Genomic DNA, 17,502 nt, shown 5'->3' with positions numbered 1-17,502 from the left:
GTTTTCCTAGATCACCGGCTGATCCATCTCGACCGGGCTCGCCTTTAGGTCCGGAAGGCCATTCTTTGCCAACCGGCCCGGAATCGCCGCGTTCTCCTTTCTCTCCAGCTGGGCCTTCAGGTCCAGTCAGTCCCATCTGACCTTGAGCTCCCTATACAGGCGAAAGCAAAAATTAAAAAGATGATTAAACATTTGTTTGTTTTTATAAGAAAAATGTCATTCCGTCTTGAATAATATTAATGTTAATCAAATGGACAAGTGATGATGAATGAATGACACACTGAGTGAGAGAAAAAGGAAAGGAGAGAATAACTCACTTCGAGGACCAGTGGTCCGCTGGACACACCCGGTGGTCCAGGCTGTCCAGGTTTTCCTAGATCACCAGGTGATCCATCACGACCGGGCTCGCCTTTGGGTCCAGAAGGCCCTTCTTTGCCAATTGGGCCGGAATCGCCGCGTTCTCCTTTCTCTCCAGCTGGGCCTTCAGGTCCAGTCGGTCCCGTCTGACCTTGAGCTCCCTACACAGGCGACCCAAAAAACCAAAAGATGATTAAATTTAAAAATAAATTTCATTCCCTCTTGAATAATATTACCGGAATGCCCGTCATGCCAGGTTTGCCGTCGACGCCCGGCGGACCCGGTGCTCCCTGTTTGACTTGCTCGGCCAGTTTGGCGATGATGGAACTCTCATTGCAGCCACAAACGCCTTCGCCCTTTTTGGGTTTTAGAAAAATTCAATCAATCAAAATGATTACCACAAAATATGCCGAATTATCTCAAAGTGGTGCAAAGTCAGAGGTCCCATCATTGAATTATTAATCTAACATCTCATCCCCTCCAACAAGAAAAGCTGGCCCGTTCTTTAACCGTCAAGAGAGGATAGGAATGAGCGGAAGAGAATAAGTTGGGCCAATCAACGTCACAATCCGTCGAGTGAGGTCAAACAAGAATAAACCATTTTCGAGATGTTCTGACAAAAGTCTAACAAAAGACAACTTACTCCGACAATCGTAGAAGATTCGCCGTTGACGCCTTTTTCTTCTGTTAAAAAACCAAAAACAAAATCAGAATTTAATCCGTCACAAATGAAAAAAAGTGATCAAATGAGCGAAACCAAACAGATTTCCTATTGAGATAATAATAATGCAACCGATTCGCGAAATCTCCACAGTGACAGCACAAAATAAACGAATCATCCGCTTTCACATATACCGGATGGATCGACGTTTTATTTTCGTTGTTCTTTTGTTTTTCTGCTCATCAGACGAATTCAAGTGGTGGCTAAATATTTACCAATGTACATCACCAAGATGGGCAGACGCACTGCTAAGAAGATGAAACAATTATAGGAAAAAAAAAAGTTAATTATTCACCTGGAGTGATGAATGTGGGGCAGGTGGTGAGGGTTTGCTGCTCCCAACAGGAGGCGTGCGGATTGTTGTCGGGTGGAGGCGAACACTCGCCCAGTTGCGACTGCCATCCGCAATAAGGATCCACGAAATCGAGACACTGCGTCCTGTTGGCGAATCGCTTGCATCGTTGACTGGCCAGTCGGATCACCTCGTTTTCCGTTCCAATGTACAGCGCGTTCTGTCCAGTACAACGGGAGAAACAATAAAAGGAGCAATAAGGATGAGTCACCTAATCGGAACGTTAATTTCACAGGGGCCGGCGACATACCTGCACTTTGAGGAATTGCATCGTTTTGATCTGGCGGTCAGCCGGTTGGCTCAACCGGGCAAAAGGATCGACAATTTCGACCAGACAGCGTTCCTGAGTCCCGGGAAAGACGGAATATTTGCGAACGAGACCGTCTCGAGATGCCACGTAGAGGACGTGAATGGACGAATGATTTTTAGTGGCAACCACGTCGACGGCAATGTGGTTAAATCGTCCCGAATCGAGCTGGATCAGTGGTCCTTTGCCGGATCGAGATGGGACAGCGCGATCCGACAGCTGATACTTTCCAGCAGCTTCCAGCAAGGAACTGCTCGGGTCAACAGAATTGCAATGCGAGTGGGCGTGAGTCGAGTTGACACTCTCCCAGGTCGAATTGGGACTCGACTGGATTTTGAACGGACCGGCGAACGATTCTTGTATCGAATCCAGCGTGAAGGAACAAACGGCCGATCCAGCAATTGAATTTCTACATTAGAGCGGGAAATTTGAAAAACAAGATTAAGTCAAATTTGATAGAAAAAATGACGTGTGATTATTAACTCGGCTGTTGTGAAGGCGGCGTAAAAGAGCCGCTCCTCTTCCACGTAGGCGACGCTCTGAATGTGGTCGTAGTAGAACGGAGACTCGGCCGGCACTGAGCAATTGAGCCGGGCTTTGACAAAGGTCGTCCACGTACTGTCTTTGAGCAACTGCTGCTGGCCACCGCCCATGTCGTTCTTGCAGACCCGGGCCACACGGGAGTAAACGGCCTTGCCGCAGTTGCTGACCTCGACGGCCACCTCTCGGAAAAAGAAAAAGACAAACTGGTCCACTTCCACCAACGCCACAAATTCGGCAGCGTTCAGCCAGTTGACGTTGTTTGGCAACGTCCTCAAATGCCCAAGCTGCGGGCCGGCAATGAAACTGTCAGCCGATGTGCTGGAAACGGACGAATTCAAAGGCAGCCGGAAGATGGCCACCTCCTGGCTGGACAAGTCTGTCGGCGAACCGATAAACAAATCGGCAGTGCCAGCCGGTCCACTCGACAGTAAACTGCTCATGTGACTGTGAGGGCTGTGCGGACACCTATAGCACGTCCATCAAACGAAGAGGAAAAATGAATTGATTTGAGAGTGGCCATAAATGCTGCAGGATTTCCTACCTGGCAAGGCACGGAAAACATTCCGAGATGTTGTTGATGGCCTTGAGCGGACGCCAGGAGCAGCGAGGAGTGAAGGCGTTGGTCCCGCACGCCAGAAGTCGATCACCTGAATGAATAGACGCAGAATGAAAAACAAAATTTGTTGCGGTTATTTATAATTATTTCGGTCGGAGAGTTTGGAATTTCATCAAACGAGAGAAATAAAAAGAGTCCGGAAAGAATGTGAATACCGTGGACGTGCAGAACGCGGATGAAGTTGTGACAGTCGTCTTCCCGTTGGTCGTTTTTTTGGCAGTCGTCGACCGCTTTGTCATCGGCTGGCCAGCGCGATTCTTCCAAGAGAGCCAATCCGTCCAAGCTCAAGCGGAATAGATAGTCCCTGTCGGTCGTGATTGAAAATAAAAGTTGCCGATATTTTTTTTTAATACAGGCCAAAATGATGTTTCTTCTTGTGGAATATTCAAGTCGAATTTTTCAAAATAACATCAATCCATCAAACCTATAGACTGGGCTAATGAGAAATTTTTCCACATTTGCCACTTTGATATTCTACATCCACATTCTATCACTTTGATAGAAGACAATTGACGGATTCTTCAAGTTTGGAAAGGATCGATCGAAACATCCAATGAAACGACAAACTGGACACCAGTCGATCGCCTTTTCCCTTTAATTCCTATTTCGCCCACTTGTCCTGCTCACGTTCTTTTTTGTTGGCATCCCATTCCGTCGAGCCCTTTGTATCGTCGCCCAACCCGACACTACCAGTCGACTTTGATCCCTCCATGAATGCCTGTTTTGCCTAACGAACGAAACATGTTTCGCAAGTTACAAATTATATGGTGGGGAATCGAATAGCAGGATGCGAACAATAACCCAATCCATCGTCCATAAAAATTAAAAAGAATTGGCGATCTAGACTAAAACAGAAATTGATACCCTTAGGAAAATTGTGTTTTACCTTGCGGCCACGATAAGTTGCCCTCGCGTCACGTCAAACACCAGCGAAGAAAAATTGCGGGCGACGCTGTGGTTGAACCTGACCATCGACTCTTCCAAAACTGGATAGGCAATGTGCAACAATGAAAAAGTCAGTCAACATCTTAACGTACACAGCCAAGTCGAAATGGGCAGAACGATGACTATCAAATTGAATTCTTGCACCGACACAATTTCGATAGAACTTCCAACTTACCGCTATCGTTGGGTTGCCGGAAATCGGGTAAATCGGGGCTCGGTCCGTGGTGTTGGGAAGCAAATGAAGAGACGCCGAGGATGGTCGCCACAGCCAAGGCCGCCGCTTTGAAATTTCCCATCGTCCGTCACAGGTTATCCAGTTGAGCCGTTGGGGACACCTGCAAATAAAGGTTTTCTTATTTAGTCGGTCAATGGACTAATCAAATTCAATTTATGATAAAAATTAGCAATGAAAATAAGCAAAGTGAAATTCAATTTTCAAACAATAAAAAAAAAAGCCAAAATGGATCTTATCAGATTAACATCCTGCATCTAACCTAATTCGACATAACAACACGGTTATGAGATCACATTACAGAAAATTCAAAATTTTACCAAATCAAAAAGACAAAGAAAAACAAAAGGCAAACGGAAACGTTTCCAGAAACCAACCGCTTTTGGAAGATTAAAATTGACGTGGTTCGCCAGACTCGATTGATTTCAAACAAGTAGGAAAAAGGCGCAAGTTCGGATGGTTGCGGTTGATAATCGGGGGTTGTTGTTTCACCGTTGCATTTGACAAACGACTAGCCAGAAAAACTCAGAACTGCAGGGCGATAGATTTGAAGTTGAACTGGCATCAGTAACAGTCCTGAACGAGCACAAAGTGGCGAGTGGTGTAGAGAGGCGAATGTGACACCTATACAGTTTTCAGTGCTACAATTTCCCGTTGGATTGGGCTGACTTCCTTTAACTCGATATTTAAGAGCCGAGCCATTCTCTCAAGTGTCTCAACGTCGCAACATGTGTCGTGTGTCAAAGATTAAAATTCCATCGCATCCACAAGTGGAAGGAGAAAGACGATGCGCGAATACAATACCGAAGACGATCAGACATCATATGAACTATTAGGAGATTCGCACTCGCGAGCTGTTTGAATTCTCTTGAATAACAATTAACGTAGTGGATTTCTTGCCTATTTTTGAACAGTAAGTCAATTTTAATTTAAAACCAGAATCAAGGAAAGCGACTTTTTAAATAACAAAGAAAAAGTAGAATAAAATTTTACCAAAATCACCAGTCAAGAGTGAAGGATTACACAAAGTCAGAAAATCACTCGAATCATGTTGAAATTACGCGACAAATTTCGGCAGTTGAAACTGACCGTTCGATCGTTGGACCGTACCAAGATTTTGGCACACGGAGGAGCATATGGCACCGTATTTGAAGGGCAATGGCGTGGGATTCCAGTGGCCGTCAAGCGAGTTCCTAACAATTTAACAAAGGAACGGAAGAAATCAACTTTACTGAAACTCAATCATCGAAATGTCATCAAATTATTTCACATAGACAGCGACGAACATTTCAAGTAATTTTTACATAATAAGAGCTATACTTTCTAAAATGATAACTGACAAGTGTTCCATTTCAGGCATTACGTTCTCGAATTATGTGAAGCCTCACTCGACAGATTATTTTTGAAAGAGTGCGACCCGCGAAAATATCGTGGCCCAATGCCACCGGAGTATGAAATCATCAAACAATTAGCCGAAGGACTCGAGTACATCCACCAAATGAAACTAATCCATCGGGATATTAAACCAGAAAACGTCCTCATCTGGGTGAACCCACAAACTGATCAAGTTTTGATGAAATGGTCCGGGCTTGAAACGAGCAAACTAGTCAACGAAACGGGAACGTGTTCCATGAGTGGAATCAAAGGAACGTACAACTGGCTGGCACCGGAAACAATAAAATTACTTAAAGAGGAAGACGCTAATTTTGTCCAGCAAACATGGACAATCCAATCGGATGTTTTTGCGGAAGGACTGGTCTTCGGCTATTATTTATTGGGCGGGAGGCATCTATACGGATCCCGTTATCAAATTCAATACAACATCATCAAGAATGCTCCCGTGAATCTGCCTAGTAAGTCGGGTCTTAATACATGACCTCAATTAATAAATCTAATTGATGTCAAAAGAAATCCAGGTGAAACCTGCTGTACGTGCCCTGATCGAGAAAATGTTGACAGCGAACCCAGAAGATCGAATTACTTCGTCAGATGTCGTTCAGCAACTCGAAAATATCGGACGTGGACCGTTCAAGGTAATGGCCAGTTTGAATCTTGATGTAACTAGTCCATTTATGTTTGATCACTAATAACAATAAGAAAAGAACAAGAGAAAATTAATTTAAACAACCCACACTAATTTTCAGGACGACGAAGTGGTTGGTATAATTCGGTGTAGTTTATTCGATGACAGACCACCACCCGAAAAATCGAATGAAATCAAATTGGACAAAGAGACCATTTTAGGAAACGGAGATTACGGCGACGTTTTTCTAGGCGAATGGAATAGCAAACGGGTGGCTGTCAAGCAAATCAAATTATCGGAAATGAAAACACAAAAACAAGAAGACGAACTGACATTACTGAGACTTGACCATCCGAATGTCGTCAAACTGTTGCACGTTGAGGATGACTCAACATATAGGCAAATTTAAAGTCGACAGACTTACATGGCCAGCAAAATAAGAATTAAGTCTTAAAGATATCATTTGTTAATTATAATTTCTAGGAATTATGCAATGGAACTGTGTGCCGCCTCGTTGGACCAATTATTCTCGAAAGATGATGACCATTCAAAATATCTCGAGTCGATGCCCCCAGCGGAAGATGTCCTCTATCAATTGGCTATTGGACTCTACTACATTCACGAAAAGGGATTGATCCATCGGGACATAAAACCTCAAAACGTCCTCATCTGGATGAATCCAACAACCAATCAAGTCCTGATGAAATGGGGCGGATTACGACTTAGTAAAGGGAACGACGATATTAAAAACAGGAATTTGACATTTGGATGGTTAGCGCCAGAATTACTGAAGACACTGGACAAAGGAGATTTCGATACGTTTCCAACAGTCAAGAGTGACGTCTTTGCCCAAGGACTTGTGTTCGGATATTACCTGTTGAGAGGTGAACATCTTTTCGGGTGTCCTGTTAAAGCAGCCTCTAACATAATGACAAACGAACCAGTCAACCTCCAAGGTAACTCGGATTTTACAAAACAAAATTTAATGCATTTCATAATCAGCTCATGTAAATACGTTTTCGCACAGGATTCGAGAACCAGGCCACTCAAGACTTAATAAAGAAAATGTTGGAACCCAATCCGGAAAAAAGAATGACGTCGTCGGATGTCGCCGAAGTCTTAGAACAAATCAAAGTAATCAAAGTGCTGTTATTTTGAATTATTATAAAAATGAAATTGAAATAATCTTCCTAAGGCGAAAAAGATGGTCACCTCGACAACGGGGGATAATACTCCAAGTTTGAAACAAATCAAAATTGATGTCAACAAGATTTTGGGAAGTGGAGGTTATGGAATAGTTTTCCAAGGCGAGTGGAATAACAATCAAATGGCCGTCAAACAAATTCCTTTATCCAAAGTTGAAAGTAACAAACGAGAAGAAGAAGCGTTGCAAATGCTCAATCATCCGAACGTTATCAAACTTTTCCACACAGAAAGCGACTTGGAGAATAGGTATTAATAAAATGAGAAAATGTACATTTTTAAAATATAAACAAGTGACACTTGTTAACGGCTATTTCTAGGTATTACGTGATTGAATTGTGCGCTGCTTCACTGGACGAATTATTTGCGAATGAGAAGGAACCCCAAAAATACCAAGGACCAATGCCACCAGACTCTAAAGTTCTCCTTCAATTGGCCGAAGGACTCCAATACATTCACGAAAAAGGTCTGATCCATCGCGACATTAAACCCCAAAATGTTCTGATTCACGTCGATTCAACTGGGGAAAATATTTTGATGAAATGGGCCGACTTCGGTTTGAGCAAAATAGTCAACGAAAATGGAAGTTATTCTCTATCGAAGAATGTCAAGGGGTCGGATAAATGGTTCCCACCGGAAATATTGAAATTAATGGACGACGAAGAAGCTAATTTAACTGAATGCCAAGCAAAACAAAGAGGAACTATTAAAAGCGACGTCTTCAACCAAGGACTCGTCTTCGGCTATTATCTTTTAAAAGGACGTCATCTGTTTGGTAATCTTACCGAGTCAAACATATATAGAGACAAACCGGTTAACCTAGACAGTAAGTCGCTGCATAGTTGAACTATCGATTTTAAATATTTAATGTAAAAGTTTAAGTTTTCCCCTTAATGGAATGAAATAATATTACTTTCTGAATCGGACATTTTAATATCTTTACAGAAATACAATGGGAAATCGGTCGCGAACTGATCAAGAAGATGATCCATCCCGACCCAAAGGAAAGAATTTCTTCATCGGATGTCGTAAAAGATCTAAGAGATATCAAATCCGACTGAGGTTAACTCGCCCAACATAAATTCGAAGATTTAAATGCTTCATCTATTATCTAGATTATCATCAACTACGGCCTGGGGGGAATAAGAAGCTTTTTATTAAATTTAAAAATGCCATTGCATATTCCAGTGGAGCAACCAGTAACCAATAAAATAAAATAGAAACTTGACTTTGCATTCGGTCCTTGACACGAAAATAAAGAGAAGAAAAATAACCTCAACAATAAAACCACACAGAGGTTATTTATGACAGAGCTGATGACTAACCGTTCTTCCTAACTAGTTTAGTGCTTGCCCTTTACCCTAAGCCGGTTTCCTTTTTTGAGTTGTAATGGGTAAGATGTGGGGAACAACACGAGTGAACTGCCCCCTAATATATTGGAATTTACGGAAAGCAAAACGACGATAAAGACTCACAATGCAATACAAAAAAATGAGACGATATGAGATGGGTTGAAGATGAAGACACGGTCATGAACAAACGAATAATAGCCATGAACCAATTTGATTCTTGGTGACAAAAGAGAAACCAAACAGATAAAATTAAGGATCGCTTCCTTCTGACGTAACATGTCGTTCAACGAAAGTGAAAGAAAATGAACTCTGATTCGCCTAGTTCATTGTGATTCCTCGTCTTAAATACTCCTCTATTTTCCATAGAGTAATCAGCAATTATTTTTTATATGTAAAACGATTGGGCGAAACTGAGCGAGAACCATTCCTTAATCAAATGAAATCATTTCCTCGCAAATTCCAATTCCAGCCAACGTTGATTGGAAATTGAATCGTTCATTTTCCCGATGTTCTTCCAACCCTTCTTCTCTTATTTTGACACATGAGTGTAAAAACAATTCGCTATAAAACAATATCACTCGACATAATCGACAAAATGTCATGGTCAGGTCAAATGATACACGTTGTACCGTAGTCATTCTCGTTAAAAAAATGCATAGAGCTATCAGCTCCCAATAAAAGAAGAGAGACGGTTGTTGAGTCTTACCTTATGTGAAGACCAGACTGGAGGGAGATGGAAGGAACCACGTCCTCGTGAATCCAAACAAGTGAGTTCACATGGATGTACACAAGAACAGACGAATCAGAGATGGTTCAATGATGAAAGCAGATCTAGACGACTCTCGTTCGCGTGTGAAGAATAGAAGAAAAGAAGAACACGACCTTTTTCCAGGTTCGAAAGATCTTTTAATCTAAATCAAATAGAAAACAAAAAGCTATTTAGCTCAAAGATCCTCACGTCCCAAACCATGAAAATTGGAAGATTGGAACACCTCGAAAGACTGTAGCTCGTTGACAACAAATGCTGGGGACTGAAATTCAAAGGAGGAAGTGATAATGATTCGCATCTCCAAGAATAAAACACGAAAAGATGTTTTTAATAGCTTTGATAAAATGGCTCCGGTTAAGAAGAAAGCAAACACCAAGACGAAACAAGCAACACATCAAAGAGGAACAGGCGAACAGCCAAGAGCGACGTCTTTGTTCAAGGACCAGTCTTCGGTATTGTATTTTATTTTGGTTTGTCTTTATCTCATTCATTAGGTGTCAGGAACTTTAGAGTAAACGTTATTTGATGAAACCGTCATGAGAAAATGACACTCCGAATCGACAATCAAGTCAGTTAGTCCAAAAATGGTTTTTAGATGTTGCACTTAGGTTGGGGTGGCGGTTTTTGAGATAACGTTCAATCTGATAACGAACGAGACCTGATCTTTGTTTTTTTTTTCTTTTATCTAAGTACACTCTAATTTAGAACACATACATTTCAAATGGTTTTTACGTTTTGTTCTTCTATTCGAACAGCGCAGCATATTTACGTGACTCCGGCACGCACGCCGTTCAAGTTCTGCTAACAAGTAACTTAGTAGAGGAGTAAGTAAAAAAAAAACGAACTCCTACCAGTCCCCTCCAAGATTCAAAACAAGGTTCAAGGAAGGAACTTTTTTATTAAATGAAGAATTGGTGGAATATCCAGCTCACTGAAAACACCACCGATTAGTCAAGTGAAGGAAATAACAAGTCCTGAAAGGATCATTCAGTGAAATCGTTGAACATGTTGGAACAGAAAATATTTATGTTTGACCGCCACGAGATTTTAGGAGAGGGAGGTCATGGCTTGGTCTACAAAGGAATGTGGCATGGGATTCCAGTGGCCGTCAAGCGAAAACTTCAATTGAACAATTTTACAAACGAACGGGAAGAAAGAGCTTTGCTGAAACTCAATCACCCTAATGTCATCAAATTATTTCACGCAGACGGTGATCAGGATTTCAAGTACCGTTACCAGTTACCTTATGAAAGAAATATTTCTGAAATATTTGTAATGTTTGTTTGAATATTATTCCATTTCAGGCATTACGTTCTCGAATTATGCGAAGCCTCACTCGACAGATTATTTTTGAAAGATGGCGACCCGCGAAAATACCGTGGCCCAATGCCACAGGAGATTGAAGTTCTTCATCAATTGGCCATTGGACTCGAGTACATTCACCAAATGAAAGTAATCCATCGAAATATCAAACCAGAAAACGTCCTCATCTGGGTGAATCCAATAACTGATCAAGTCTTGATGAAATGGTCTGGATTTGGATTGAACAAAGAAGTCAACGAAAGGGGAACTTATTCTATGAGTGGAATTAGAGGAACTTACAACTGGCTGGCACCGGAAATTTTGAAATTACTTCAATTGGACGAGGCTAATAAAGCTGCAGTGAAACAAAGAGGGACAGTCAAAACGGATGTTTTTCCCGAAGGGCTCGTCTTTGGATATTTTCTATTGAAGGGTCTTCATCTCTTTGGAACTCCAATGCAAATTCAGACAAACATAATCGAAAGCGCACCCGTTAATTTGTGTGGTAAAATAGATTTGTGATAAACTGGCTCAGTTTTACAAATAAACTAAAGTTCTCATTGATGCCAACAGAGATTGAAACGGAAAATGTACGTGCCCTAATCAAGAAAATGTTGACGACAAAACCAGAGGATCGAATTACCTCGTCCGATGTCGTTCAACTGCTTAATCAATTCTTGGTAAACTAATCCGGATGTTTAATCAAAAATATTATATAACTTACAGGAAATAAATTCAACAAATTTTCAGGAAAAAGACAAACGAACTTACGCAACAATAAAACCTCAAGCGAGTGTCACATTAGCTGTAAAAACAAATTTGAACATTCAACTTGACAAAGGGACAATATTAGGAAGAGGTGACTACGGTAAAGTTTTTCAAAGTGAGTGGAATAACAAGCAGGTTGCTGTCAAACGAATAAAATTGTGCAAAGTCAGACGATATAATCAAGAGGAAGAACTGTTAATGAAGAGACTGGACCATACAAATGTCACGAAATTATTTCACGTCGAGGATGACCTAGCATATAGGTAAAAATAGCAAATGCATATTACCCACGGCCGAAAAGAATAAAAAATAAATTTTTAAAAAAGTTTCTTTCGATTGAAAAAATATCTCTAGGTATTATGCACTAGAATTGTGTGCCGCCTCGTTAGAACAATTATTTTGGAAAAATGATGACCATTCAAAATATCTCGAGTCGATGCCTCCAGCGGAAGAAGTCTTTTATCAATTGGCTATTGGACTCGACTACATTCACAAAACGGGATTTATCCATCGGGACATTAAGCCTCAAAACGTCCTCATCTGGACGAATCCAACAACCAATGAAGTCGTGATGAAATGGGGTGGATTACGACTTAGTAAAGGGGGCAACAAAACTGAAAAAAATGATTCGACATTGGACTGGTTAGCACCAGAATTACTAAAGTTACTGGACAAAGGAGATTTCGATGTTCTTCCAACTGTTAAGAGTGACGTCTTTGCCCAAGGACTCGTGTTTGGATATTACCTGTTGAGAGGCCAACATCTTTTCGGGTCTCCTGTAAAAGCAGCCTCCAACATAATGGCGAACGAACCAGTCAATTTACAAAGTAACTCGGGATTTTCTACACTGATTTATCACTCACTTTGTCATTTTAACATCAACTAATATCAATACGATTCTGTATCCACAGAAATCCAGAACCAGGTCATTCGTGACCTAATCAAGATAATACTGGAGCCCAATCCCGAAATAAGAATGACGTCGTCGGATGTCGCTGAGAAGTTGAAAAAATCAGGGTAATGAAAGTATTCTTTGAAAATCAATTAAAATTTAATTAAAATCATACTTTTAAGTCACAGGACGGGCCATACTAATTTGCTACCTCAACGGCATATGATAATATCCGAAGTTTGAAAGAAATTAAAGTTGATGTTAACATAGTTTTGGGAACTGAATGTAGCAAATAGCTTTTAATTTAACTGCTATTAGCAGTTGAATCCCCCTCCACCGAAAAATGCTGATTATCGTATTTCTCTTATCACAAAAATGTCATCAAGATAACCCAATAGTTCGGAGGGATTACTTGATAGGCTACATGGTTCAAAAATACACAAAGAAATTTTCAAAGCAAGTTATCACTCCCGAAAATGTTTTTAGATGTTGCAAAGGTGAGTCGCTTTCGAGCAGATAACGTTGAATTGTTTCCATTTGATAGACGTGAAATTTATCTTTCGTGTTTTTGACATTGCCAGATTTTTAAAAAAATCCAACGGTTTCACATCGTGTTCCTTGCATCATATACTGCATTCAAATGATTCACCTTTGTGAGTGGTTTAATTTCTCTTAACTTTAAATGAGAAATGTCCTTCCCATCTGGGGGGCAGTAGACCAGTGGTCGATCATTACTCAAAACGAACTTGAGGAAAGCGACTTTTTGTTTGTTCAAATAAAGTGCTAGTAGATTACTGTGTTCACCAAAAGCTCCACTCCAAAATTACGTGAATTATCACAACCGACAATTCAATCAATTCGTTCAACATGTCAACATTAATATTCGACCATCGCAAGGTTTTAGGAGAGGGAGATTATGGCACCGTATTTGAAGGGAAATGGCGTGGGATTCCAGTGGCCGTCAAGCGAGTTCCTCATCAGTGTCTCAATTCAGGAAATGAACGTGAATTAAAGGCTTTGCAGAGTCTTAACCACCCTAATGTCATCAAATTATTGCACTCAGAAAGTGTTGAATATTTCAGGTAACGGTTAAATAAAGGCATAAAGGATTTCAATTATTAATCCTCCAGCTTTAATATTCCATTTCAGATTTTACGTTCTCGAATTATGTGAAGCCTCACTCGATCAATTATTTTTGAAAGATGACGACCCGCGAAAATATCGTGGCCAGATGCCACAGGAGATTGAAGTTCTTCATCAATTGGCCATTGGACTCGAGTACATTCACCAAATGAAACTAATCCATCGAAATATCAAACCAGAACACTTCCTCATCTGGGTGAATCCAGTCAACAAGGAAGTCGTGATGAAATGGTCTGGATTTGAATCTATTACAGAAGCCAACGAAAGGGGAACTTGTTCCATGAGTGGAATCAGAGGAACAACCAGCTGGCTGGCACCGGAAATATTGAAACTACTGGATGACGGAGAGGCTAATGAAACTAAAGTCAAACAAAGAGGAACATTCAAATCGGATGTTTTTGCCGAAGGACTGGTCTTCGGCTATTTCCTGTTGAAGGGTCTTCATCTCTTTGGGTCTCGAATGCAAATAAAAACCAACATTATAAAGAATGAATCCGTTAATCTGTTTAGTAAGTCAGATTTTATCGCACGAGCTAAGTTGACAAGTTAAAAACAATTCTAATTTATTCAAACAGAAATCCAGATGAAAAAAGTGCGTGACCTTATCACGAAAATGTTAAAAAAGAATCCAGGGGAACGAATTTCCTCGTCAGATGTCGTTGAACAGCTCAAACAAATCTTGGTACAACTAGTGTTGATGTTTAATCGAAAATATTTTGATAAGGAAAACTTATTTTTTAATAAATTCAATTTTCAGGAGAAAGAAAAAATAAACTATTTAGGACCTCATCAACCGTCGTGTAGTGTCAAAACTCAAAGTTCAAATGAAATCAAACTCGACAAAGATACAATTTTGGGAAGAGGAGATTACGGTAAAATTTTTCGTGGCGAGTGGAATAACAAATTGGTGGCAGTAAAACTGATCAAATTAAACAAAATCAAGAAATATAATCAAGAGGAAGAACTGATATTGAAGAGACTTGACCATCCGAATGTCGTCAAATTTCTACACATTGAGAATGACTCTGAATACAGGCAAAAATAGCAAATACATGGCCACGGCCAACGAATATTTGAAATAAGTTTTTTTTTAAATGTTTCCTTTCCATTAAAAATTATCTCTAGGTATTATGCACTAGAATTGTGTTGCGCCTCATTGGACCAAGTATTCCTGAAAAATGGCGACCACGCAAAATATCTCGAGTTGATGCCCCCAGCAAAAGATTTCTTTTATCAATTGGCTATTGGACTCGACTACATTCACAAAACGGGATTGATCCATCGGGACATTAAGCCTCAAAACGTCCTCATCTGGATGAATTCAACAACCAAAGAAGTCCTAATAAAATGGACCGGATTCGGATTGAGTAAAGTAGACGAAAAAATAAAAAATAATAATAGCGTATTTGACTGGTTAGCGCCAGAATTACTAAAGTTACTGGACAAAGGAGATTTCGATACGCTTCCAACCGTTAAGAGTGACGTTTTCGCCCAAGGACTTGTGTTCGGATACTATCTGTTGAGAGGTGAACATCTTTTCGGATCTTCTGTTAAAGCAGCCTCTAACATAATGGCAAACGAACCAGCCAATCTACAAAGTAATTCAGACTTTCTAAACTGATTTAGACATTTTAATATCAATTTATAATTTAAAAAAAATAAAACATTTTTTTGCGGCTTCAGAAATTAAGAACTACGCTAATCGTGAACTAATCAAGAAAATTTTGGAGCCCAATCCCGAAAAAAGAATGACGTCGTCGGATGTCGCTAAAGAATTAGAACAAATCAGGGTAATTAAAGCAATATAAAGATTTATTCAAAATTAATTTTAAAAAATCAACTCAAGGCGAAGGGCAGACAATACCCATTGGTCAGTTCAAAAGATGACAATACTCCAAGTTTGAAACAAATCAAAATTGATGTCAACAAGATTTTGGGAAGTGGAGGTTATGGAATAGTTTTCCAAGGCGAGTGGAACAAAAATCAAGTGGCGGTCAAACAAATTCCTTTATCCAAAGTCGAAAGTAACAAACGAGAGGAAGAAGCGTTGCAAATGCTCAATCATCCGAACGTTATCAAACTTTTCCACGCAGAAAGCGGTTCGGAAAACAGGTAAATCAAATAAGAAACTCCAAATTGATATGAAAACACACGACATTTGTTACCGGCTATACTATTTAGGTATTACGCCATCGAATTGTGCGCTGCTTCCCTGGATAAATTATTTTTTAGTGATGAATCCGCCAAGAAATATCGAGGACCAATGCCCTCACAAAAAGCAGTTCTTCTCCAGTTAGCTACTGGATTAGAATACATTCACGAAAAGAAAGTAATCCATCGGGATATTACTCCCAAAAACATCCTCATCTGGGTGAATCCGGAAAACTCGAAACAAGTTTTATTGAAATGGGCCGATTTCGGACTGAGCAAGCAAATAGGTAAAAGTGAAACCTACACAGTGAGTAAAGTTAGAGGGGCAGAAGGATGGCTTGCACCGGAAATACTGGAAATACTCGACAACCAGCAACAGACTAGTCGAACTGAAGCAAAACAAAGAGGAACCATTAAAAGCGACGTCTTTAACCAAGGACTCGTCTTCGGCTACTATCTTTTAAAAGGACGACATCTTTTTGGGGGACTTCCTGAGCCAAACATATACAGAGACAAACCGGTCAACCTAGACAGTAAGTCGCTACATATAGCAGAAATATCGATTTTAATTATTTATTTTAAATTTTGGGGTTTCCCCTTTAATAGAATGAAATCATGTTACTTTCTTAATCGCACATTTAAATATTTTTACAGAAATAGAATGGGAAATCGGTCGCGAACTGATCAAGAAAATGATCCATCCCAACCCAAGAAAACGAATTTCTTCATCGGATGTCACACAAGAACTGAGGCAGATGAAATTTGGTCCACCGTAATTCATCTTACTTACAGTACTACCCCCACCAAGAAGAGTCTACACCCTACCGTTGTTGGAGCATTCATATAAATCACAGAAACTTCTGGGATTCTTGTAAAGTGATAAATGAAATAAAATTAAAACTGATTTAGCATTTCACTCTTGACGGAATATTAGGAAGACAAGGAAAACCAATAAAAACGACCAAAAATCCAACAATAATCTGATGGCTAGTGACATGACACAGTTTCCCAATTAGAAAATTCTGATGAATCTTAACCGACTTTCTATTTAAATCCGCACACGACAGTCGAGCAATAAAATGGGCAAAATTTACTAGCCTAAGAGAACGTCGTTCTTTAAATTTGGATGCTAAGTTCTCTTGCTGGGTGCTTAACCAGACCTGATGAAATATTATGTTTTTTTTTTCTTCTAGATGTCGGAAAAGCGGCTGTGTTATAAAATGAGATTTTGTGGATAGCAAGACCCAGACATAGAACACAAATTGACATTCAATGCAACAGATAGGTTTGGAAGAGAAAGTGGATGAGACGGCCAATAGATTGACAATCAATACGAAAAAGCGGAAACTAATTTTCACTTGGTATGTAAAACACAAAATTGAGACGAGCGAGGGTGAAAGTTGATGGCAGCAACGTCACATGTCACCAGAAAATATGTTGAAGCTCGTTTCATTTCATCATCCAAAATCACCGAAGAGAAAACCAACAGATTTAATCGGATAAAACGAGGAGGTTCCGATGTGGCGGAAGGTCCCTCTTGGTCATAAACATTTCTAGTTTCATTTAGCTTGTTGCTTTTAAATAAACTATTTTTTCAATTTCATTGTTTACCCACAGACAAACTTGAGGATGTGGTAAAAAAAACTGGGCATGATTTCCTGATCTGCAGTCGTCCTCCCAATGAGTTATTTAATGAACCCTCGCGATCGACTACGTCGCTTCCCTGACTTTGTAAATAAAAACGGCCAGAGAAAACATTGCGATAGTCAACAGCCTAGCTACGGAATAATCGTACCCCTTAACGATTCACAATCAACACTACAAAA

General features: G+C 40.1%; 2 protein-coding genes across 2 annotated transcripts; one reads left to right on the top strand and one right to left on the bottom strand.

Annotated features, from left to right (window-relative positions):
* Positions 1-216: 216 nt before the first annotated feature.
* Positions 217-4,137, bottom strand: LOC124320759 (semaphorin-5A-like). The gene is made up of 12 exons (XM_046783652.1): positions 4,017-4,137; positions 3,783-3,882; positions 3,052-3,200; positions 2,822-2,927; positions 2,221-2,745; positions 1,681-2,146; positions 1,374-1,590; positions 1,294-1,326; positions 1,001-1,041; positions 594-713; positions 318-518; positions 217-225 (listed from the first exon to the last, which is right to left on the bottom strand). Exons 1-12 carry the CDS (start codon positions 4,135-4,137, stop codon positions 217-219), a joined length of 2,088 nt encoding a protein of 695 aa, XP_046639608.1.
* Positions 4,138-4,454: 317 nt separating this feature from the next.
* LOC124314534 (dual specificity protein kinase zakA-like) lies at positions 4,455-16,912 on the top strand. The gene is made up of 10 exons (XM_046779733.1): positions 4,455-4,986; positions 5,079-5,366; positions 5,430-5,926; positions 5,982-6,106; positions 6,218-6,495; positions 6,580-7,052; positions 7,124-7,230; positions 7,292-7,548; positions 15,707-16,209; positions 16,331-16,912. Exons 2-10 carry the CDS (start codon positions 5,122-5,124, stop codon positions 16,450-16,452), a joined length of 2,607 nt encoding a protein of 868 aa, XP_046635689.1. The 5' UTR covers positions 4,455-4,986; positions 5,079-5,121; the 3' UTR covers positions 16,453-16,912.
* The last annotated feature ends 590 nt before the right edge of the window (positions 16,913-17,502 follow it).

This window comes from Daphnia pulicaria, chromosome 1 (assembly GCF_021234035.1).
Source record: "Daphnia pulicaria isolate SC F1-1A chromosome 1, SC_F0-13Bv2, whole genome shotgun sequence".
NCBI lineage: Eukaryota > Metazoa > Arthropoda > Branchiopoda > Diplostraca > Daphniidae > Daphnia > Daphnia pulicaria.
Note: the sequence above shows the minus strand (reverse complement) of the source record. Positions and strands in the feature narration are given on the sequence as shown.

Excerpts from the sequence above, each read along its gene's own strand:
- LOC124320759 (XM_046783652.1), bottom strand. The coding sequence starts at position 4,137 with ATGGGAAATTTCAAAGCGGCGGCCTTGGCTGTGGCGACCATCCTCGGC. Across the intron at positions 3,883-4,016 it reads CCGGCAACCCAACGATAGCG|TTTTGGAAGAGTCGATGGTC; the intron begins GTAAGTTGGAAG and ends TTGCCTATCCAG. Across the intron at positions 2,746-2,821 it reads TGTTTTCCGTGCCTTGCCAG|GTGTCCGCACAGCCCTCACA; the intron begins GTAGGAAATCCT and ends GACGTGCTATAG.
- LOC124314534 (XM_046779733.1), top strand. The coding sequence starts at position 5,122 with ATGTTGAAATTACGCGACAAATTTCGGCAGTTGAAACTGACCGTTCGA. Across the intron at positions 5,927-5,981 it reads TGCTCCCGTGAATCTGCCTA|AAATCCAGGTGAAACCTGCT; the intron begins GTAAGTCGGGTC and ends TGATGTCAAAAG. Across the intron at positions 16,210-16,330 it reads CAAACCGGTCAACCTAGACA|AAATAGAATGGGAAATCGGT; the intron begins GTAAGTCGCTAC and ends ATATTTTTACAG.